The sequence below is a fragment of the Canis lupus genome, chromosome 11 (genome assembly GCF_048164855.1).
Source record: "Canis lupus baileyi chromosome 11, mCanLup2.hap1, whole genome shotgun sequence".
In the NCBI taxonomy this organism is placed as follows: domain Eukaryota; kingdom Metazoa; phylum Chordata; class Mammalia; order Carnivora; family Canidae; genus Canis; species Canis lupus.
The window spans coordinates 44,552,906-44,576,146 of NC_132848.1; the positions used below are offsets into that span (position 1 = coordinate 44,552,906).

The 23,241-nt window shown below is 48.2% G+C and overlaps 2 protein-coding genes across 5 annotated transcripts in view; both read right to left on the reverse strand.

Moving 5' to 3' along the window:
- RPL31 (ribosomal protein L31) overlaps positions 1-8,235 on the reverse strand; it is a 29,814-nt gene extending 21,579 nt beyond the window's left edge. For 2 of the 3 annotated variants that reach the window (XM_072844499.1, XM_072844498.1), the window contains exons 1-3: positions 8,076-8,210; positions 7,562-7,668; positions 1,199-1,324 (exon numbers count right to left, since the gene is read on the reverse strand). In XM_072844499.1, coding sequence (XP_072700600.1) covers positions 1,199-1,324; positions 7,562-7,668 — 233 coding nt within the window. In that variant the 5' untranslated portion in view covers positions 8,076-8,210. Of the gene's footprint in view, positions 1-1,198; positions 1,325-7,561; positions 7,669-8,075 lie in introns of all 3 variants that reach the window. The other variant, XM_072844500.1, reaches the window with a different exon arrangement.
- Positions 8,236-12,531: 4,296 nt separating this feature from the next.
- The window catches only part of NPAS2 (neuronal PAS domain protein 2), a 158,498-nt gene continuing 147,788 nt past the window's right edge, over positions 12,532-23,241 (reverse strand). The window contains exons 17-21 of one of the 2 annotated variants that reach the window (XM_072844497.1): positions 21,271-21,468; positions 19,077-19,267; positions 18,733-18,799; positions 15,761-15,935; positions 12,532-13,929 (exon numbers count right to left, since the gene is read on the reverse strand). In XM_072844497.1, the coding sequence (XP_072700598.1) occupies positions 13,901-13,929; positions 15,761-15,935; positions 18,733-18,799; positions 19,077-19,267; positions 21,271-21,468 (660 nt within the window). In that variant the 3' untranslated portion in view covers positions 12,532-13,900. Of the gene's footprint in view, positions 13,930-15,760; positions 15,936-18,706; positions 18,800-19,076; positions 19,268-21,270; positions 21,469-23,241 lie in introns of both variants that reach the window. The other variant, XM_072844496.1, reaches the window with a different exon arrangement.

Here is a 23,241-nt window from a genome sequence, read left to right on the forward strand (position 1 = left end):
GGCTATGTTGAACACAGAAGACTAGTGCCTCTTCAGTTTCTCTACTTCATGCACATAAGCCTCTCCTCTCACCCAAGCACAGCAACATTACAGTTGCCTATCTCCTTTTATTGGTCTGAGGACACAAAGCATTCCAAAATTCAGCACTCCTCTTGGCTTTTGTGACAACACTCCCTGCCCCCGCTTACCCTCTTAAGGAATCTTGTTGGCCACTCCTTTATCAGATATATCTCCTCTATCAGAATGCTCAATGCCAGCACTGCAGGGCTGAAATACCAGATGCAGACAGCCTCCTCCCCCTGCTCCAGCATCCTCATTACCTAGGTCTATTCCAGGAATCATACACCATCCTCCACAGCAAAACTTATCCTCCTGCTTATAAGCAGGGCTTTTCAACCTTGACACTATTGACAACTGGGCTGGATAAGTGTTGTAGGGGTGCTGCCTTGTGCGCTGTGGGATGTGCAGCAGAGCCTTTGACCTGTGGCAACCCCCAGCAGTGACATCAAAAACGCTCCCCCCACCCCCACCCTGGGGAGGTTGGGTAAAACTGCCTACTCTTGAAAACCACTGTGCCAATGATTTCCCATTACGTCTGGAGATAAATTCAGCCTCTTCGCCATGATCTACAAGATACCATACGGTCTATCCCCTTCCTAACCCTCTGTTCTCATTCACTGTTCAAGGTACTTATTCTACTCCACCTTCACCAACCTGTTCCCAGCTCATACCCAGATTTTTTTTTAAATTTTTATTTATTTATGATAGTCACACACACACACACACACACACACACAGAGGCAGAGACACAGGCAGAGGGAGAAGCAGGCTCCATGCACCGGGAGCCTGACATGGGATTCGATCCCAGGTCTCCAGGATCGCGCCCTGGGCCAAAGGCAGGCGCCAAACCGCTGCGCCACCCAGGGATCCCCTCATACCCAGATTTGTTCTCTCTTCATGCAATGCTCTTACCCAACCCTCACAGTGCTGGATCCATCATCTAGGTCTCCATTCAAATCCACAAAGGACTTCCCTGCAAATGCCATCCCACCCTTTGAGTAATTACCACATTTTAAGGAATTCCTTCCATACGCGTTAGCTAATTACCGAACTCACACAGACGGTGCAGAGTTGGTTAAGCTAGTGTAATTATAAAAGTTTTATAAAAAAAAGTTTATAGCATAAGTAACTTTAGCACCTTATTCCTTTGGCCCAGACAGCTTTGTTGAGCCTGGTGTCAATGCGCACATCTGGAGTTCCCATCTCCTTCATGGCAAATTTCCGGATCTCTTTGAGTGCCCGAGGGGCACGCTTCTTGAAACCCCTGAGAGTCAAAGTAAATAAATGAATTAAATAAGCACAGAGTTAAGTGAAATGTATAACACGCTATCCTATTTTCACAGAACAAAATCTAAACCAAACCCTAAGGAAGGAATATTCTATTCCTCTTTCCCCCATTGTGTAATGCCCAGCAACTAGTATGAATATTGGGGACACAGAAAATACACTCCACTTTCAGTAATGTGGGATAAGAGCTCTGTATATGATCCTAATGATAGGATATGCTTGACTAGAAAATATACACACTATAAATATGTCTTCAGATCAAATATAGATTGGCCTTTATTTATTTATTTATTTATGACAGTCACAGAGAGAGAGAGAGAGGCAGAGACACAGGCAGAGGGAGAAGCAGGCTCCATGCACCGGGAGCCTGATGTGGGATTCGATCCCGGGTCTCCAGGATCACGCCCTGGGCCAAGGGCAGGCGCCAAACCGCTGCGCCACCCAGGGATCCCTAGATTGGCCTATCTTAAGCACAGCAGGTTTTTGGAGATCAGTACTAATTCAAACGTTCGCTATTAATTTGGTCTTGGCTTAAAGAAAAAGGGTAGACCTAAAATTGTACACATTTTCTATTGACAACGATTAATTCTGCGGAGTTCCTGGCATGTATCAGGCATGGTCATTAACTCATATCTGTTCCAACTCTGAGTTAAATACTATTAACCTGTTGCTTACATGAAGGTATATAAATTCATTTGAATTTCTTTTTTTTTTTAGTTAAAAACATGAAAAAGCAAAACTTTAGTACAGGCTGAAATGAAATGGTTAAGCATTTGGATAAGTGAAGGCCATTTCTGGGGCGGGGCACGGCAGGGGTGGAGACCCAGGTGTAAAAAGTTGCCCACCACCCAAGACTAAGAACGGGCCAGGTCAACTATTCACCTCTGTAATCCAGTGCAGGGACTGGCACATAATAGGTGCTCCACTTTTGTTAAGATGGAGTGAATTTTATGAAATCCAATAAAAGTTAACACACAGCATGCTAGAGTGACTTAATTCTGCTCTAAAACCTTTAGTGACTTCACATACTTACAAATGACTGCCTTCCCACCCCACTCTGCCTCTTTTTACTGTATCCCGTTCCCTTTGCTCTACCCTCACCAGCCCCCTTGCTATTTCTAGAACCTATCAAGCAAGCTCAGTTCAATTCACTTCACAACCTAGAAATAAAAGGTGCCTGAAATAGCAGTAGGTACAACAGACAAAATCCTGTTATTCAGGCAGGTTACGTAGGTGATACATGGGAGTACGGGAGAGAGTATCCGATACTATAGAGAAAAATAAAGCTGGGAAGAGAGAAGGAACACTGGGAAAGGAAATGTAGATTTAAATAAGATGGCCAAGAATAAGGATGCCTGGGTGGTTCAGTGGTTGAGTGTCTGTCTTTGGCTCAGGTCATGATCCTGGGGTCCAGGGACCAAGTCTTGCATCGGGCTCCCCGCGTGGAGCCTGCTTCTCCCTCTGGTGAGGTGTCTGCCTGTGTGTCTCATGAATAAATAAAAACTGTAAAAAAAAAAAAAAAAAAAAAAAGAAAGAAAGAAAGATGGCTAAGAAGATACTGGGAATCATGTTTGTAGATCACGAAAGCAGCCATTTCGTTATCTGAAAAAAAGCACTCAGGCAGAAGGAAAAAAAGTAAAACCAGCTACCCTGAATAAGGTACATGCCTGGTATGATTAAGAAAGTGGCCAGCTCATGTGGAATCAGAGCAAGAGGGTGGGCAGTGGCTGCTGCTGTTTTTTTTTTTTTTTTTTTTTTTTTTTAAGATTTTAAGATTTTATTTATTTATTCATGAGAGGCAGAGACACAGGCAGAGGGAGAAGCAGGCTCCATGCAAGGAACCTGATGTGGGACTTGATCCCAGGTCTCCAGGATCAGGCCCTGGGCCGAAGGCAGCGCTAAACCGCTGAGCCACCTGGGCTGCCCTGCCCCCGCTTTTTTTTTTTTTTAAAGAAGATTTTTATTTATTTATTTATTCATGAGAGACACACAGGAGAGGCAGAGACATAGGCAGAGGTCAGAGAAGGCTCTGCCCCCTGTGCAGAGCCTGATGCAGGACTCGATCCCAAGACCCTGGGATTATGACCTGAGCTAAAAACAGACTCTCAAACCACTGAGCCACCAAGGCACAGCCCAAGAAGTTGGGCTTCTAATCTGAAAAAGATGGGATGCTGACGGAGGGTTTGAGAACAGACCAGGTGCATGGGGGTAAAGGAAGGAGCAGGGATTGCTGCTACCTGTAACCATCAAGTGAGAGAGTGGTGCTGGGACCAGTGCAATTGGTCAGACTGTGGAAGGCAGAGTCAACAGAACATGCTCACTTGACAATGACTTAAACAGGGAAAGCCACATGAGAAATGGGAAAGTTAGGGGTGAAGCGAAAGCTAGAAGTATGGTTGGTGTCCATGTTTAGTCTGAGATGCCTAAACAAATAATAGTAGCTGGATGCTTGAGGCCTTAAGATCTATTGCTATTACCAGGCATAGACGGAAGACAGACAGTCCTGCAGGTCTTCAACGTTAAATGAATGATAGAAAACATTTCCAAAGAAAAATGAACAATTAACTGTCAATTGTTACATATCAAAGAAGGACTGAGAACTGGCCAAGATTCAGGTCTTCATTTGGGGGTTTTATAACAAAGCACAAATTGCCTGAAAAACTTGTTTCACACCTACACTTTTCAATGTCCCATCACCTGTGTGGTCTTTCTTTTTCTTTTTTTTAAGATTTTTAATTTATTCATGAGACACACACAGAGAGGCAGTCATAGGCAGAGAGAGAAGTAGGCTCCATGCAGGAAGCCCGATGTGGTACTTGATCCCAGGACCTGGCAATCACACCCGGAGCCAAAGGCAGGCGACTCAACCCCTGAGCCACCCAGGCGTCCCACCTGTGGTCTTTAAAACAGCATGCCCTTCCACCCAGTGACTGACTTTACACTTGACACTTTTTACCACTTTGTATCTAAATTCCTTTACTAAGTAAACTAGGAAGATAGGTCTCCCGATTTCCTGATCAATCTGAAGAGCCCAGGAATGTGCCAAATACAGTTAAGTGCTTGATATGCTCCCAAAATCAGGAAAGGAAACGTGGTTACTCCCAAACAGCATTAATGCACAAAGGCTGGATTTTTGACCCAGAGGTCATCTCAGAGACCTCAGGTGAGACATCAAACATGGCCCACACTTGGCGAGAATGCAGTGCTGAAGTACCAGGCCCAATGTGGGTACCACTACACATTTAAATCCCTCATAAAATTAGTTTTCCTGAGGTAACATTACCTTCGGGTGCCTGGTGGCTTAGTTGGTTAAGTGTCGCCTCTGCCTTTCAGCTCAGATCATGATCCCCACATTGGGCTCCCTGCTTAGCAGGAAGTCTGTTCCCCACCTCCCTTCTCTCTCTCAAATAAATAACATCTTAAAAAACAAAACAGTGCCTTCAAAGAGACTCAGAGATTACTGCAATGGCATCACAGATCACACGAGAAATCCATGGCATGGCAATAACCCCACTTATGCACAATCTTTCTGTAGTGGCTCCCACTATTAATTCTGGAACAGTGACTATCCCAAGAGTCCAGATTTAAAGAGTAGATGAAAAAACCAAGAAGTACTGTATTCCATTTGTCAAACCAAATAAACATTCTTCCTTAAGAATTCATATTATTAATGTAACCACATCAATCACCAGTGAAAAAAGTGTACTTCAGGCAAGTAATAAAGGAATATTCAAAGACAGATGTCAGTCTGCTTCAACTGTAATCATCTCCTCTCAACTAAAAAGCTTAGAAGGCATGGCTTGGAATTCCAGGGTAATAAAGAACAAAAAAATCTCTAATAAAGAATAAAAATCTCTTCAACTCTTCCAATTCCTTTCTGGGTCTCTACTGACTTGCAGGCCCCCGGTATTGCATTACATCAGGTATCAGGGTCTCCCCACGCAGAGGAGGTCTGACTGGCCTCAAATGGAATGCCAGCAAGAGAAGTCACTTTGATTCTGAACTGGATGCTGCTCAAGAACTGAGAGGACATCCTCTTAGAACACGAGTGCCGGTATCCTATAAGGAGAGATTTGTGGTTTTGGTCATTTACTTCTGAACTGCCAGCATTTTCTGATACAGACCTCCCAGAAGAAAAAAGAAATTTCCAAGTGTTTACAAGCGCTCCTCCCCACCTGTCACATCATCTTTTAAGTCCACTGCTATTTCAAAATCTATCCAATGTAAGAACAGCAACAGGGTATTCCTTACCTGAATGTGCATTTACTATTAGTAGGTTGTGCATTCAGTTACCCAAATTTAAAGTTAAAAAAGGGAGACAGAAACATGAACTTTGATGTATATACGTACAAAATTGGGAAATGGAAAGCAGGGTTACCAACTGACTAGGTCTCATTACTTTTCTCTGGGCCAATTTCTATTGGATTCTCTAGCTGAGGAGGCTTTGGACAGAATGTCCAATGCTGGGGACTTCACTTCTATCCACTGACAGTTTGAAGGTGCTATTAGCCAGAATCCAGAGTTGTTTCCATACACTTAGGCCTTCCCGAAAGTTCTTCACCAGCATACAGATCTACTCACAGCCACCCTCAGCCCTGGTCCAGGACTTCCAGGGTGCAAAGTTAAACCAGTCTGGTTCCAGGTTACTGGTTTCTAGGTTGCCGGTCATACTCTATTTTAGAGAATGGTGGTTAAGGGGACCAGAATTCGTGTGGGTCTTTACTTTAACCAGTTAACAAGGTGGTGTTTTTTCCAAAAGGCATGGACTGGACTCAGTCCAAGAATTTAGCTACCACTTTCCTCTATTAAATTGGAGGAGCTTAATATCGAAAATTCTGACTTTAGACACTTGGTCCTCAAGAGCAGGACATTCAGGAGGCAGCAAAACAAGGGGCTCCATGCAAAGTCTATAGGAGGTTCAATTAAAATTTGGTCTTGATTTTAAAGTTCTATTTTTAGCCTGACCAGCTGATGCGCTAGACTGCTAGTGTTTAGGCATTAACAGGCTCCATGGAAGAACACTGTCTTATTTTTACTTTGAGAAATATTGGTGACAGACTCTACAGCACGGAAAGCAGACAATACTTAGAAGCCAAGCAACCTTCCAGCTTTTTTCATTTTGTTTTCTATTTAAAGATCAGTGTGAAAATGTCATCTCAATGCCTGAAACTCTAGAAACAGTCAACTTATTTCAGTTCTATATTTGCTTCTGCTGTCTTCTGCCCACTGAAACATCTTGTCAACTTTAGAATCGAAGAAAATTTACTGAAGGTCCAAGTTGAGACTTGAGGATCATTATCTGGTTTAGAACCTTGGCAGAACTACTTGAAAAAGTTTTTCCAAATTGAATCCATGGATACTGAACCGAAATAATCATTCTTTTAGCTTTACCATTACGTTCTCTCTCCTTACAAGGATGTGATGAAGCCAAAGAGGAAAATTACGTATGTACCAGTTGGGGGTCGGGGGAGGAAACAGGCTGGCTTCTAGATGTAGACTGTAAAGTTAACAAACATTATCTCTTTTAAAAAATACTCTTATTAACAGTATTCAAGAAAAAGATTTGGTCTCCATTCTCAGCAGTAAGAGGGAAAAATACATTCAGATTAAGAACTAAAAACCAAACCCTAGACAAATAACCCCAAGAACTACAACATTCAAAACCATTCCCAATGTTCTTGTACATCACACATCCACAACAGCCACGTGTCCTTCACACAAACACGCCCGTGACTCCACGGGTACATTCTCCTTTTTTTTTTTTTTTAAGTCTCACTTCTGGTGTCATCCCTCAACCACTATTGGTACGTAATCTCTTCCAAGTGTTCACACCTTGAGCTGGAGACAGTTTTCAGCTAACTGATTAGCTTTACTGGAGCCAAGAGACATTTTTAAAAGCTTGCTTTCCTTCCTACACACACCTTTTACCCTTCAGCCCGCCCGGGCTGACTCAATTGCAAAGCAGAGTGAAATGGTTTTTATCCCCACCGAGTTCCCTTGGCTCACTTGGCTCTCCCCAAAGCCATTCATCAATCTCATTTTTCCAGCCACTCACCTCCGAGGGTTATACTTTAAACCTTATAAGCCTTACACAGGGGCCATGGAATACAGATCCGGGCTTCTGAAGACGAAATGACTAATTTCCAGACCACCTAGCCCTTGAACCACTCGACAGCCCGGAGTTCGGCACCCGGCCGCCCGCGGGGATACTCACACTCCATGGATACGTTTGTGAATGTTGATGGTGTATTCTCTGGTCACTACCTCGTTGATGGCAGAACGGCCCTTCTTCTTCTCGCCACCCTTCTTTGCGGGAGCCATCTAAACCGAGCGACAAGAAGCTCAAGCGGAGGGAGCCCGACACGGGCCAAGTCCTCCCTCCTCCCGAGCCTGGCCTCACGCGGCCACCCTCGGGCCGCTTCCGGGGGCGGAGGGCTCGGCCCGGCACCTGAAGCCCCAGGGCTGGGCAAAGCCAAGCAGGCTACCCCGCGGCCAAAGCCTCCGCGCCCCTCAGTGCTCCCGCCCCGGAAACCCCGGCAGCTCGGCTCCCCTAAACCCGGCCAGTCTCCCTCCCAGGCTCCGGGAGGCCCTAAACGGCGCGCATTCCCGTGCCCCCGGAACGCGGAGTCCCGGGCCGGCCCACGAGAAGGCTCGCTGCCCCGATCAGCACAACGCGGAGCGAGGATGGAACCAGATTCCCGAGGCCGGGACCCAGCGCCCATACTCACTCTGCAGGGCCCTAGTTGGAAAGGAAGGGCGCGGGGTACTGTGGGAGAGGGGAAGCGGCGTCGCAAGTACAACTTCCGGGTCGCCTGGAGGCGCTGGAAAGCGGAGAGAGGCCGGGCTGTGACGTCAGCGGCGCGCGCCCGGGGGAAAGCGAGCGCCCTTCGGGGGCGGGGCCGGGGCGGGGCCGCGGCTGCGCACTTCCGCCGCGCTCTCGGCCCCGGCTTCTAGCCGCCTAGTTCCCGCCTCCGAGCTGCGAGGGCGCGGCCGCGTCTCTCGCCTCCTGCCCTAGACCTTCGGAGGAATTAAGAGCCAGGCCCCCTGCCGGATGGAACGGGGCCCGGGGAGAAGGCGCTTGTTTGTTTGTCCTGTTCTCTCAGCGATTGGCCACCGTCCGCTGAAGCGGCGCGCCCAGCCGCGGCTGCCCGGCGGCCCCACGGAAGTCGGAGACACCTGCGGCCTCGTGGTGCCCGCGCCGAGCGGGGATGCGCCGCTGCCCGAGCGCTCGCCGCCCTGGACCGTGGAGCCTCCCGAGGGTCGCGTCCGGCCCGGGCACGGCGGGGGCGGGGGCGGGGGCGGGAGCCGGGGGGCTTGCGCTGCGCCGAAGGGTGGGCGGAGGGCTGGTGCGGCCAGGCCGGCGGACGGCCTGAAGCGGGACGGCGTCCTAGGGCCTCCCAGGCCGAGAGCTGCAGTGTGAGAGTGATGAATCCTTGAAATTAGCCGGAGGGCACTGCCGTGATCCGATTTGTTTTAGAATTCAGCTACACTGTGGAGAATAGAGGAAGAGCAGGGGGCCAAGATAGTAGCGGTGGAAACTAGTAGAAAGATCGGGAGGGCCCGAACTAAGGCAGTTGCAGCGGGATTAGAAAGAAGCAAAAGGGTTTTATAGATGCAAGGAGGTAAAAATCACGAGGATTTGGCGAGAGAAGACCAGCGTGGACTCACTACAATTGAGAGGTGTGGGGGCAGGGGTGGAAGACACTAGCAACCTGTCATTAGAGCAGCAGCAAAGGACTTTATTTGAAAATATTCTAAGAAAGAAGGAAGCCAGAGTGGTCAACAAGTTCTAAATGCTGCAGAGTTGGGGGAGGGCTGGGTGGCTCAGCGGCGGAGCGTCTGCCTCTGCAGACTCACATCGGGCCTTCCAGCTTCTCCCTCTGCCTCTCTCTCTGTCTCTCGTGAATAAATGAAATCTTTTTTTTTTTTAAATGCTGCAGAATTCAAGTAAAGCAAAAACTGAGATGTACCCACTAGGTTCTCCAAACAGGAGAGGATCAGTGATTTTAGCAACTTTGACTACTGGAGCGATGGGGAGCGGGAAGCAAGCAGATGAGGGCAGAGTAAGGGAGTATGGGATGGCGGCTTTCCCCCATGCTGTTGCTTGGGGCATGAAGGCTGGGAGAAGACGTAGGGAGGGAACAAAAGGCAAGGGATCTCAGGAAGCACTTGGCAGTTGGGTTGGACAAGTAGCTTAGATCCCATGTGAGAGGTGACATGGACCCCTGAGGACGTGCCCAGAGGGATCATTATAGAGCTTCCGAGAGACCTAATAACTGGTTGTCACCAACCCAGGGATTGTAAGACGGTCACTTGTCTTCTCATGGACCCGTGTCTTCTTTATTCTTGATGAACTCCCTTACTTCCCAGGAGCACACCATTTAGTGGCATAAGACAGGGAAGTTGAGAGTTGTCAACCCTCAAATTTTATTAATACTTTGACCTGTGTGGAATTTCAGGTTGAAAATAATTTCTCCGAAGCGTTTTGAAGGCTTTCTCCATTATCTTCTTTCAGTGTGGTTACTGAGTGTTATGTGTCATCCTTTGTGATCTTATTTTCTCCGAAACATTTAGGATCTTCTTGTATCTCAAAAGTTGTGAAATTTCAAGCAAATGACCCCTCCAGTGGGAATCGACAAAACGTCCCTCTCGGCTGTGCTGCTTTAAGTAAAAGTGGAACAGACAAATAATAAAAACCATTTGGTTTGAAGGACCGGTTATCATCAGCCTGGCTAGGGCTCTCCTGTTTTAGTCTAGCCTTGCAAGCTCTTCCAGCTTCTTCCCAGCCAAGCCTCCCGGGTCAGGCCAGTCACTGCTGGCCTCCCAGAGACCACCTTTAAGATGAACTTTGTGTTCTTTTTAAGTCACCAGTATTTGTTAGCTGCACTTCTGTCCCATGTCTTTTTACCTTAAAAAGAGACAGGATCTGAATGCTTCCTCTGGGGGCAGCAAGGAAGAAGACCCCAGTCTCGAGGGGGCACAAACCCTAAAGTGCTGGAGGGTCCCTTGGGTCAGATTTGTGCTGGACTAAGCTGGTCCTAAGAAAAGCCACTGGAAGATTTTAAGATGAAGGGGGTGTGGTGGTGCAGAAGGCAGGTGCTAAAGGAAGATGTGTCCAGTAGCAGCATTCCAAAACTCGTATATTCCAAGGTGCATTTCAGCTGCTTCTCATGAGCCAAGACTTTACAGTTTTCCAAAGAAAAAGGTCATGGTTTTTCTGGAAACAAAAAAGGATTGCAAAACAACCTTTTAGTGAGCGAATTAAATGAATCAAAAGCTTAGGAATTAAACTTCCCCTGCTGTTATGTGGGTTTAAAGAAATGTTGCACAATAAAGAGTTTTCTGAGTTTATCCAGATTCTGAACATGTCTAAGATTTAAGCAATGCTGAATTAAATTTAGTAGCATGCTATACTCCACCCTCTTTCGATGGCTTCCAGCTAGAAAATTCTAGGACAATGAATATGCTGTTTCCATCAAAAATCTTGTTTCACTTAGGAGGATTCTAACAGCCAATTAAAATACAATTACAGAAAGATCAAATTTCTAAACCTTTGAATTTACAAAACAGTTACTATTTTAATCGAGTTTCACACAGATTCTTTTGTGGTGTCTAAATGTGGTGGTGTCTCCTGATTGGATCAGAGCCCCCAAATGTGGGGCGATGATCTGTGGAAGCCAGAGGCATGGATTCGCCTAAGAACAAAAGAGAAGTTTATTGAATAAATGGCAAGGGAGCAACGGGGAGGACAGCAAAGGCGAGGCTGTCTGCAATGAGGTATTGCGTGGAGGCTGTTTCTAGAGAGAAGGGGAGGAGGTATGGTGATGTATGAAAATTTTCCTTTTTTGGTAAGTAGCCCATTGGTTAATTAGGGCCTTTGGATATTTTGAGGTGGGTCACCTGATGGGCCTGTATTCAGCCAGGAGGTCACTATGCGCCCTTTCTACATTCCACTGCTCAAGACTGTTTGCCTAAAAGCAGCCTCTACATTTTTATTTCAATTTCCTTTTAAGTAAGTTCCATGCCTAACACGGGGTGTGAACTTATGACCTAAAGAGCAAGAGTCACATGCTCCACTGACTGAGTTTGCCAGGCACCTCCAGACCTTTTGTTTTATAAGAGGGGTCAATGGGCTGCCTGGGTGGCTCAGTTGGTTAAGCATCCAGCTCTTGAATTTGGCTCAGGTATGATCTCAGGGTTGTGGGATTGAGTCGGACTTGGGCTCTGTGCTGGGTGTGGAGCCTGCTTGGGATTCTCTTTCACCCTCTCTGCACCCCTTTCCTCTCCCTCTCTTAAATAAATAAATACATGAATAAATAAACAGAGGGTTCATTTCTGGTTCCTTTAAAGAATAAATGGTCCAAATGCATGCAAAACATTTAGACTTACCTTTTTTCTGGAATACAAGTGTGTGAAACAAACTCCTTTTTGATGATATTGTATGTATAGCCTCTCATGCCATCCAAGAGTGATCCTTGTCATAGAACTTCACAGGGAAGCAGGTAGAAGCACAGAGCTACCGCGATGGAACGAGGAAAAGAACTTTGTTCTCTTGGACCAACATTTGTGGCAAGGCTGTGCTGAGCACCACCATCTCAGTGATTCTCCATCACTGCCAGGGCATCCTCACATCATGGTGATGAAGACTCGTGGGAAAGTAGGGGGCATGTCTATAGTTGGCAGAAACCTCCTAGATGCTGCTGTTATATCTGCCCCCATCAGCATGTGTGTATACCCCCCCCCCCATACACATACACGCCCCACATGCATCACTGATCTCTACGTGCTTGCTTGGCAGCTGGAGCCCATGAACTCCAGCCCGGGTGACTTTAATTATGGGCTGGGACTGCTTTGATGCAGAAGGTCTCCGTCATCTCCACAGACTCCCTATGTCTACCAGGCTGGGATGTTTCCAGGAGCTGCTTCTGTTTCTGTTTGTTGTGCTGTCATCTTCACAGTGAACTACTGCTTTTCTCTGGCGCAACTTTTAATCATGCAGGTCAGGGCTGGTGTACATGTTGCAGCTCAAAAAACCTAAGGCCATTACCTGGTTTGTTCATTGCTGGTTTCCACCTTTTCTGTACCTTCAACTATCCTTAGAAACGTCTTGAAATTAAAAAAAAAAAATGAAGAAAAGATATATGCATGCATATATAACAAGGGACAGAAACTGCCTCCAGAGGAAATCGTACAAATTTGTTAATTTATTACAAAATGTCCACTCACAGAAAAACACGAGAAAACTTTTATACTTTTATATCTGGGAAAGGAATTGGTGTCTCAGATACAAAATAATTTACACATAATCCATACAATTTTATTTTATATAGAAATAGGTCATTATTACAACAGCTGTACAATTCACTACACTTCGTCTTTTAATTACATAAAATCTCTTCTTTAGAAACATCTCAACATAACAAAACATACAAAAAAAGCAAAGTGCATTTTGAAAAGGACAATCCAATCCTCGGTCTCCTCATGAAAGATCTGTAGAAAGATGCAGCATTCTGACTCAGGGGCCGGCGCCTGCTGGGGTTTCCTTGGGGACCTGGAGTTCCAACGGGCCTGCCTGGCTCGCGACACCTGTTCCTCCCGTTCTGTCTCAACAGAATTCCAGAATATCAGCTGCTGTGATTGTGCTTTGCTTTGAGGCCGCCTCTGCAGTCGCAATCAACGAAGTAAACAGGAACAGTCCAGTGTTATGTTTGGGGGAAACACTAATCACCAGGAAGGGCCGCCTTCCATTAGGTTTCAGGCCAGAGGGCGGGGGTCTGCGGCCTGGTTCTTGCTGACCGGCTCTGCCATCAGATTGGTGGGCTCTTTTTGTTCCCCGCTGTCTCCAAGTGAAGTCACGAGACCTTATTATTTTTAAAACCTGAAAGTGCCTAAGTTATTTCCTCTGTGCAGCTGTGCAAATTAAAACAAAAACAGCCATTTAAAAATAATGAAAAATAATCTTTTTATTCTCTCTCTTCAACAGATCTCTGACCCAGTGCTTCTCGAATGCCAAGGAAAGAGGATCAAGAGAGTGAAGGCCAGCAGCTAGCAGGTGTGGACAGACCACAGCCGGCTAGAGGGACCCGTGCGCTCTCGGGAGGGACGCAGCGAGACGTGCCATCTGCTGAGTAAACTGAGTAACGACACTTACGTGGGGCCCTCGGTTCCTGTCCGAGTCTGGCTGTAGAGTGTGCCCGAGAAACAGAGGCAAGGGAAACACTGCCAGTATCCTGATCACTTTCCACATGCCAGCCACTGCTCTCTGGAGACGGTTAGCTTCCAGGAGTTCTGAAATGTATGCAGTGTGCACAAAAGCCGAGGGTTTGAACTCCTCTCCCCGATTCCTCTGGCCACCCCCATGGTCCGTCCATTGGTTAAAGCTGATTGTGCCTGGGCTGAGGCGCCAGGGCACTACCGGGGTGGCTGCTGGAGGCCCGAGGACTCGGAGAGGCCGCTGACCCTTCGGGGAGGGCGTGGGGGCTGCGGGGGTGGGGGGTAGCCCAGGGTCCCTGGCTGCTGCGAGTAGGTGGAGAGAAGGAGCGAGTCCTGCTGCTCACTGTGCAGAGAGCTTGGTGCCTGTACCTGGAAAGAAAAGATAAAGGCTGTGGGCCTCCCCTCCATGGCTTGGGGAGGGGAGTGTCTCCTGGTGGCAGGACCTTGGGGGTGGGTGCGTGGGGAACAAAGGAGCCCGAAGCCCTGCCAGATGGCTGTGAATTCGGAAGCCAAGCTCTCTGCCAGTGCTGGGGGTTCCTTTGGGCCAGTGGGCCAGGGACCAGGCTTTGGGGCGTGGCTTCCTAAAGGGGTCCCATAATCTATGCATGCCTGTATATTTTGGGATGTGGGACCCTGAGACCACATGCAGATAATTGACAGGCCAGACACCCAACACACATGCAGTCTGCATACTTTTCACCACTGTCCCTGATTCTGTAACTACTCTCAAATATGACCATTGGCCAGCATCTACAGGGGGGACATACTAATTTGAAGTTCAGAAACTTCACTTGGTCACACCCTAACTTTGGAGCTTCAGTCCCATCTCCCAGTATTCCCATCCATGGACTCTCCCCCATCCAAACCACCCAGTGCACCCCAGGCACACCTGCCCCTCCACTCTTGCTGGAGCACTGTCCCTTCCTCTCCATTTACTTCATCCACAGGGCTTTGGCTCTGCAGCAGGTGACCCCGGGACTTTCCCCTACAAAGGCTGCCAGCCTCAGTGCTTTCACTTGGCACTAACCCAGAGCCCAGCCGCTATTTCCCCACACTGCCCCCTGAGGCCAGCGAGAAGGCCCAAATGCTCTGTGTATTCTGAGCCCCATGTCTTGGAGGAACAGGTCCCTGTACACGTTTGTTGCCAGGGCTGAAGAAAGGCTCAGGAGACCTCTAAGTCTGCCCAGGCCATCCCTGCCTTCTCACTTCACCTGCGCCCATATGAAATCACTTGAGTCCTGCAAAATGACAAGATATGCAAAGCTGATGTCTTGAGTTGACTGCCACTATGCCCGAGGCCATGGAATTTTGAAAAGTGTATCACAGATGGGTTAGCATCTTTGGAATTAAATTGCATTCAAGACCTTCAAAGATGACTCTTTTCATCTTTATCCCACTGTCCTTAAAATGTCTCAGTCGCAACACTCTCCTGTGGCTTTGATGGTGCCCTAGCAGGGTAGGCAGAGTGAAGGAAAAGCCTGCTCAGCCCTGTGGTAGGGACAGGAGACCAGGGGGGATGTGCAAAAGACAGGGTCAGGGCTGGAGCAGGAAGGGGTGCTCCTGGTATATGTTGGAGGGAAGGCCAGAGCCTGAGCAGACACTTCTGTTGTATCTGAACGCGAGCCCCTGACTCTCACCCTGTCTCCTTCTAACTTATTTGGCACTTCCTTAAAGGAAATAGTCACCACTTGTAAACGTGCGCCACATTTTCCTGGGAAGTCCCGCCTTTGTGCCACGTTATTGTATTTATCAAGCAAGTTCAATGAATCTTTAACTAAACATGATTTAATTTGCATTTGTATAAGACTTTGTGTATAAACACACCTACACAGAATCTGACAAAGACCGTGATTGGTGTCTGATATTTGCTCTCAAAAATATGGACACCATAAAAAAAATTACTTTTTAAAGCTGGATCTTTTGAGCACATAACCATATGAGGCATAATAGCTGGGTCTAAATTTCTCATACCAAATATACCTAGGCTTTGGAAACTGTAAGTATTATAAACTTCATAAATTAGAAAGATTCAAATGCAACTCTGTCTGGAGCTTCTTTCAGAACCAAGGATTAGAACCACTCTGAAAGCCAGGGGGAAAGAAAGGCCGGTCAGGCCTGAGCTGTGGCGTGGGCCCTGTGCCCGAGCGTGTGTGTGTGTGTGTGTGTGTGTGTGTGTGTGTGTGTGTGTGGTGGCACCCACCTGCAGGAAGTGCTGTGGCTGCTGCTGGGCCTGTGCGGGCTGCAGGGGTGACTGCCGGGAGGTGGGGAAGCTGGGCTGGGGCACTGCCTGTCCCATCAGCAGGACGGGGGGTGAGGTGCTGCTGCTGGTGGTGCGCATGTCTGTGTTTTGAAACACGGCTTGGCTCTGTGGATACCTGTTTGGTCACATGGGGGAAAGAGAAAACACTTTTAAGAAAGAGGTGTTGATGTGACACCAACAGCACAGGCAACAAAAGGACACACAGATAGACTGGACTTTATCAAAATCAAAATCCTTGGTGCATCAAAGGACACGATCCAGGGATTGAGAAGGCCACCTATGAAAAATATTTGTGAATCATGTATCTAACAAGGGATTGCTATGCAGAATTTTCAAAAAAAAAATCCTACAACTAAAAAACAACAATAAAGTAGCCTGATTTAAAAAATGGGCAGGGGTGCCTGGTTGGCTCAGCAGTGGAGTGTCTGCCTTTGGCTTAGGTTGTGATCCTGGGATCGAGTCCTGCATCAGGCTTCTCGCCGGGAGCCTACTTCTCTCACTGCCTATGTCTCTGCCTCTCATGAATAAATAAAATTAAAAAAAAAAAAAAAGATGGGCAAAAGGTTTGAACATTTCTTTCAAAAAAAAAAAAAAAAAGATATCAATGGCCAAGGAGCCAAAAAGAAAAAGATGCTTAACATCTTTAGACATTAGGGAACTGCAAATCAAAATCAAAATGAACTATTACTTCATAGCCATTACAATGGCTATCATGAGAAAACAAAAACAAAATAATAAGTATCGATGAGGATGTGGAGAAATTGCAACCTTTGTAAACTGATAAAAATGTAAAATGGGGGGCACCTGAGTGGCTCAGTTGGTTGAGCATCTGATTGTTGATCTCAGCTCAGGTCATGATCTCAGGGTTGTGAGATGGAGCCCCAAGTCGGGCTCTGTGCTGAGCATGGAGCCTGCTTGGAATTCTCTCTCTGTCCCTGTCTCTTGGCCCCTCCCCACCTCGTGCTCTCTCTCTAAAAAATACGTAAAGAAAAAAAAAAGAAATGTAAAATGGTGCAGCCACTATGGAAAACAGGATGGCAGTCCCTCAAAAAATGAAGCATAGAATTACCATACGATCCAGCAATTCCACTTCTGGGTATATACCCCAGAGAAGATGAAAGCAGGGACTCAAGCAGGTATTTGTACACCCCTTGTTCCTAGCAACATCCTTCACAATAGCCAAAAAGTAGAAGCAACCCAAGTATCCAACGGTGGGTGAATGGATAAGCAAAATATGGTATATACCTCTGATGGAATATTATTCAGTCTTAAAAAGGAAGTCAATTCTGACACACGCTAGAGCATGGATGAACCTTGAGGACATTACACCGAGTGGAGTAAGCCAATCCCAAAGGACAAATACTGCGAGACTCCTCTTAGATGAGATTCTTAGAGGAGTCGGATTCATAAGAGAAAGCAGACCGTGGGGCTGGAGGGTAGAGGGAACGGGGCGTTAGCGTGTAATGCGTGCGGTTCAGGGTTTCAGCTTCAGAAGATGAAGACAGCGGTGATGGCGAATGCCACCGACCTGTACACATGAAGATGGTTAAAATGGTAAAATCTCTGTTACGTACATATTTTACCACAATTAAGCAAATTAAAAAAGAACAGAGGTGTTGATGATCATGGGCCATGAACGAGAGGCAGAGGAAGGCCATTCAGGAAAGCTCTGGAGGAGTGCAGACTAGGAACAGATGTTTCAAGACACTATAGAGAAGTCCATTTTGCGTTATACCTTTGGAAATGTCATTTCTCTCTGTGCCATTTGTAACAAGATGGGGCACTAGGTCATCTCTCCAAGAGACGGCAGAGGAGATAGGGAGGGTAGAAATTGTTGGGTTGACCAACAATGGCAGTTAGAGTTCCAGAGCAAAGAATTCCTTTTTTTTTTTTTTTTTTTTTTGCCTAGTTCACTGCATTTGAAGCATCTCTGGCAAAGACGTAACCAGGTTCTTTGTGTAACGGAGAGCACCATCAGAGATTGCTAGGCGGCCTCCCAAAGCGCACATTCCCTGTCGCCCCCACGGGGTTTTCATCGGGGTTAAATTAAATGCTACAGGTACAGGCCCCGGCCCCTCAGTGACCATCTGCTGCTTCTATTTTTGCTGGTTGAAGGCGGACCCAGGAGGAAGTGCGTCTAGGGGCCTGTCCCGGGGGTGGCTGCAAGGCCTCTGCACAGGGGCGTGCCGGGCCTCATTAGGTGCCACTGTCCCAGCGAACTTCTGACACGCGCTCAACCGGTGTTTATACAAGAAAGACGTCGGTGAGACAGCTCTACTTCGGCCTCACGTCAAAGAGCCAGGAACTATCTTCCAGTAGCTTCTCTAGTATTCGCTCCTGTATCTTCCAGCACTGGTTGTGCCGAGTAATGAAAGTAATAGGGGAGCAAAGCTGCTTCTGGACGTGGGGGCTGCAAGCGGCCAAGAGTCCGGGGAAAGGAGAAGGTCACATGTCGGGGAGGAGAGGAGGACCCACATGTGCAGGGGGTCACACTCGGTGGCTCGGCGCCAGAACCACAGAGCCAGCCAGCTCTCAGATGGAGCCACGGGAGGGCCCTGGGGAAGGGGACCAGGCTCCGTTTACCTGGGGTATCACCAAGGAGGAAGGACCCCTAAGACGTCTGCAGAGGACGGCGGGGGATGTACTGAACTGCTCCCTCCAGCTCCTGTTCTAAGCATGGACGGCTGACACACAGTGCGGTCTTCTCCAGTGGGAGGGGGAAGAAGAGCTCCGGGGGTGTCCTTGCAAAGGGCGTGGGCACACTTTGACCTTGCCTTTAGCGCGCCGCGCACCAGAAGCGCCGCGGGTCCGGGCGATGGGCGCCCCGCCAGCCCGAGCGCGCTCAGTGCGGCTCTCTGCCTCCTCCCTCCACCCGGGGCCACCTACTTGACTTGCCGTCCAGTCCTGCTGACCTCTGAGGGCTGCCTCGCGTCACAGGACCCAGGCATCATGGGCTGGATGGGCTGGCTCAGCAGCAGCCTTGCAGCAGCGGGGAGATAAACGGGAAACTTGAATCAGCGCCAACCGTAGCCCGCCCAGGGCAGCACCTGCCGGCCCCTGGGGGCGCCTGGCTGCCCGTCCCCGCCGCACCCGCTCTGCTCCCAGAGGGCGGGGGGGCGGCCCTCCGAGCCCCCACCTCTCGCCACTTTGTTGGCTGGGATCCCTGAGCTCTGCCTCCACCCTCAGCAGCGGGGAGGCCCAGTGGTCACCGCGAAGCCGCCCCCCGGCCGCCTTTTAGACAAGGGCCTCTCTGTACCTGAGCTGCCGATCGTGGCTGAAGTCTGGGCTGGGCTGGCACTGGCTGCCGTCCTGGGAGGCAGAAGCAAGCGTGGTCAGGCTCAGAGCCGGCGGGAGCGCGGCCGCGGCGCTGCTGAACTGGGGCGCCAGGGTGCTCACCGAGTGGCCGCTGCCCTGCATCATCTGTGAGCTTCTCATTGGCCGCGGGCCCTGGAGCAATGGGGTTAATGAGAAAGGTAAAATTTCGACTCCGCTCTGGACTCACCTCTCCAGGAACCCTCCCCAGAAGCCCATTCTTCTACCCACCTTAGCCCTTCCTCTAACTTAAAACACACCTTTTTAAAAACTCTTCTGATCTTGTGACTGTTTTCTTTTTTTCTTTCTTCTTTCTTTCTTTTTCTTTTTTTTTAAGATTTTATTTATTTATTCATGACAGATGCACAGAGAGAGGCAGAGACATAGGCAGAGGGAGAAGCAGGCCCCATGCGGGGAGCCCGTTGTGGGACTCGATCCCGGGACTCCAGGATCACGCCCTGGGCTGAAGGCAGGCGCTAAACCGCTGAGCCACCCAGGGATCCCCTTGTGACTGTTTTCCATTGGATCATAAGCACCTCAAGGATTCTTTAAATCCCGTGGGCCCAGAACAGTGTCAGGCTCTCAGCAGGCAAGGGCAATGTGCATTGAGCTCAACTACCTTCTGCTTCACCAGTTCCACTCCAGACACGTGGACCTCCTTGCTGTTTCTCTCCAAGTCACCAGGACTACACTTGCCTCGGGGCCTTTGCACTGGCTGATCCCTCCACATGGAATGCTCTTCCCCCTAATACCAGTATGGTTCATTCTCTCATCCCCTCAGGTCCTTGCTCAAATATTACCTTCTCAAAGAGAAGGCCACTTTATTCTTTCTTTCTTTCTTTCTTTCTTTCTTTCTTTCTTTCTTTCTTTCTTTCTTTCTTTCTTTCTTTGAAGGCCACCTATTTAAAACTCCAGCCCATCCCCCACCTTGACCAGTGTCCCTGCATCACCATTTGGCAGGTGGTCATCTTCACTCGTTTGCCTCTCTCTCTCTCCTGACTTGGATCAGAGATGCCTTTTTTCTTTTTTCTCCTTTTCTCTTTTGTTCACTGCTGTCCCTCAGTGCTTAGAACTTAGTGCTACTAGCATGCGGTGAGCATTCAACAAATACTTGTTGAGTGAAATCATAAACGAATGAGGGCACGGGCTTGGACTTTTGCTTCTTGGGTTTTCCACTGTTTCGCTGACTGTCCATTCATACGACGGTGCCATGGTGTGTTAACTCTCTGAGCGTCTATGGAATCTTTCAATGTTAGTGTAGGTCCTGCCTCAGCTTTTTCTTTCCCAGATTCTTTTTGGCTATCCTCATTAATTTTTCTCTTGACCTTTAGAAGCAAAAGGCTGCGTTTTAAAGAAAAAAACCCTTAAGTCTGGGTGAAGATGGGCCAAACTCTGAAATGTGTACTTTTTCTGCATTTCGTTGTACATTATCTATTTACACGCCCAGTGGCCCTGTGGGACTAGACGCTCCTTGGAGTCAAGACCGGCCTTCTTCATCTCTGTTCCCCTGGGGGATGGTGAACCCATGGTTACATATGCCAGTAGGAGGCTTCAGGAGAGGCCATATCTTGCCTTCCAACCTTTGATCTTCCAGAAGCAGGAGCTTAGGACTTCTGAATTCCATTCAAGTGCCATTTATTGACCAGTGACTGTCAGATTGCCAGGTAACTGGTGGCTCGTAGGACGTGGTAATGGCTATGAGGGAATATGGCTTGGGGGGAATCTGGGGGACTGGGAGGGGCATGCTGGCCCCAGGGAAGGGGCAGTGAGCAGAAGTGGATAGCCTGTGTTCTCACACTGGTTAAAACCAGGAGCAGATGAGGCCTGAGGACACACATGGGGATATATGGCTGTCAGTGTGAGTGTCTGGGTGTCCACATCTCCCTCCAAGCCTGGTCAGGATCAAAGCTGAATGTTTCAGGGGCAGGATACCTTTGAGGTATTTTAACATATTAACAAGACACAGGAGGAAACTAGTACAACGTGGGGCTTTGAAGTGACTTAGAATAAGGGAAGGAAAACCCTTCCCCACCATAATCCAGCCCTGGTCCCAGAGGGATGGCTCGGTAGGTGTCCGGTTCAGGGAGACTGCAGGACTCCAGTGCCCGGGGTCTGTGTGTGAAGGCGAGCACACTCACCTGGGTTGATATCACACTGGATTCTCTGAGCAGGTGCTGGTTGGCCACCTGGGCAGAGGCCATCTGCCCTGGAAGTTGAGGGCTGGCCACGAGCTGGGACTGGGAGCTGGGGGCCGACCTCTGCTGGAGTTGCTGTGGAGCCTCGGGCCGCGGGGCGCTGCTGAAGCTCAGGGAGCCAGCTGGCTGCTGCAGAAACATCTGGAAGCAGAACAGGAGTGCCTTTAAGGTGGGGATCACCTCCCCTCACTTTCAGGGGTTTGCCTTTGCACCTCAAAGTGTCTGCACCTTCTTCATATTCTCTATCCACGGCAAGAGGTCAGCTTTCTTGCTCTCTGACCTGCCTGGGAAGAAGTCATTCACTCAACATGGGGACATGAGGTGCTGTGATGCTACAAGCACAGGGCAAGGGCCCTGGAGATGGAGCAGTGGGTTGGCAGGACACTGACCCTGGCATCAAGAATGTTACAGGCCAGTGATGGAGGTTTAATAGTATGAGAGATGCTTAGACCCGGATGACTTATAAAAAACTTGACATACTTGCATAGAGTCTGGGCTGGCTTATCAGTTCCTTACAAGGAGAGAGAAATATCCCGTGAATGGAATGCATGGTGGCAGAGGGTGGGCTAACCTGTGCCACAGGCTGCACCATCCTGGCAGCAGGACCAGGCCACTGACCCAGGTGTGAACCCACATTGTGGTTGGTATCTTCAACCCGGTTAATTAGGTGACTCCCATTAATTGGGTGACTCTGCATCCCCAGGAAGGCAGATGTGATACATCAGCCTGGCAATCTTCATTTGAAAGGCTTAAGAGAATTTGATCAAGTTTATAGAATGAGGGTTTATGAGAATCTTGATCTACTTCATTTGTAAGTTTGGTGTATTTGATTTTTTAAGATTTTTATTTATTTATTCATGAGAAACACACACACACTGAAGCAGAGACACAGGCAGAGGGAGAAGCAGACTCCCCGAGGGGAGCCTGATGCAGGATTTGATCCCAGGACCCCAGGATCACGCCCTGAGCCAAAGGCAGATGCTCACCCACTGAGCCACCCAGGCATCCCCGGTGTATTTGGTTTAAAGAAATTGGTTAAGTGCTTACAAAGATTTCACTTCTTAAGTTTACATGTCTGCCATGTTAGGCACATGAAATGTTTGAAGGATTTAGATATAATGAACTTGCAGATTAATGGCTTTTGTAGATAATGCTGATTATTTACAATCTGTTAAATTTATAAATTAACGGAACATAAATAAAAAAGTAAAAGCACTGTTACTTTTAGGCCAAATTAGTAGATTTGTAAATAAAATGTAATCTGTAAATTGACTCTAAAGGCTTAAGAAGAACAACTTTAATACTTTTTATCATAATTTAAACCTAAGATCAGCTCTTTCAACCAAAGGTCCTGTGGGCATTGAAAACTAACATTATCTAATATATTGGATTCTTGCCAAGCAGCAAGAATCTAGGCCTTCTAGGCCTGGTGCTTTGAGCTCTTCAGGAGGGAGGCCCTCTTCCTTCCAGCATCTGGGGTTTTAACCCCCCTTCCCGTACTCAGCTCAGTACCACTTCCAAACCAGCACAGAACGGACATGCTGACACCTCCGAGTGACAGAGTGATCATGGAAAGGCAGGGGTAGAACCACACCAAGCAGACACTTGCAGGAGCTCTTCAGGATCAGTCACTTCAAGCGTGTGCCTCATGGGTGAGGTTGAGCTGCCTCCCAGAGGCCCGAGGTGGGTGGGGGCTGACTTGGACCAGGTTCCCACCTGGTGCCCTTCCCACCACCTCCCCCACCCCCAGATCTCCCTCCTGTCCAGTCACACCCCCCCCCACCTCCATCAGAGAAGTTTTGCGTGAGAGCTCTTTGTCACTTTAGAAGTTAAGGAGAATTTTCTGGGTATCCATCATCACAGATTCTGTTGGGGGATTGACACTTTATGGGTTCCCAGCTACCTATTATAATA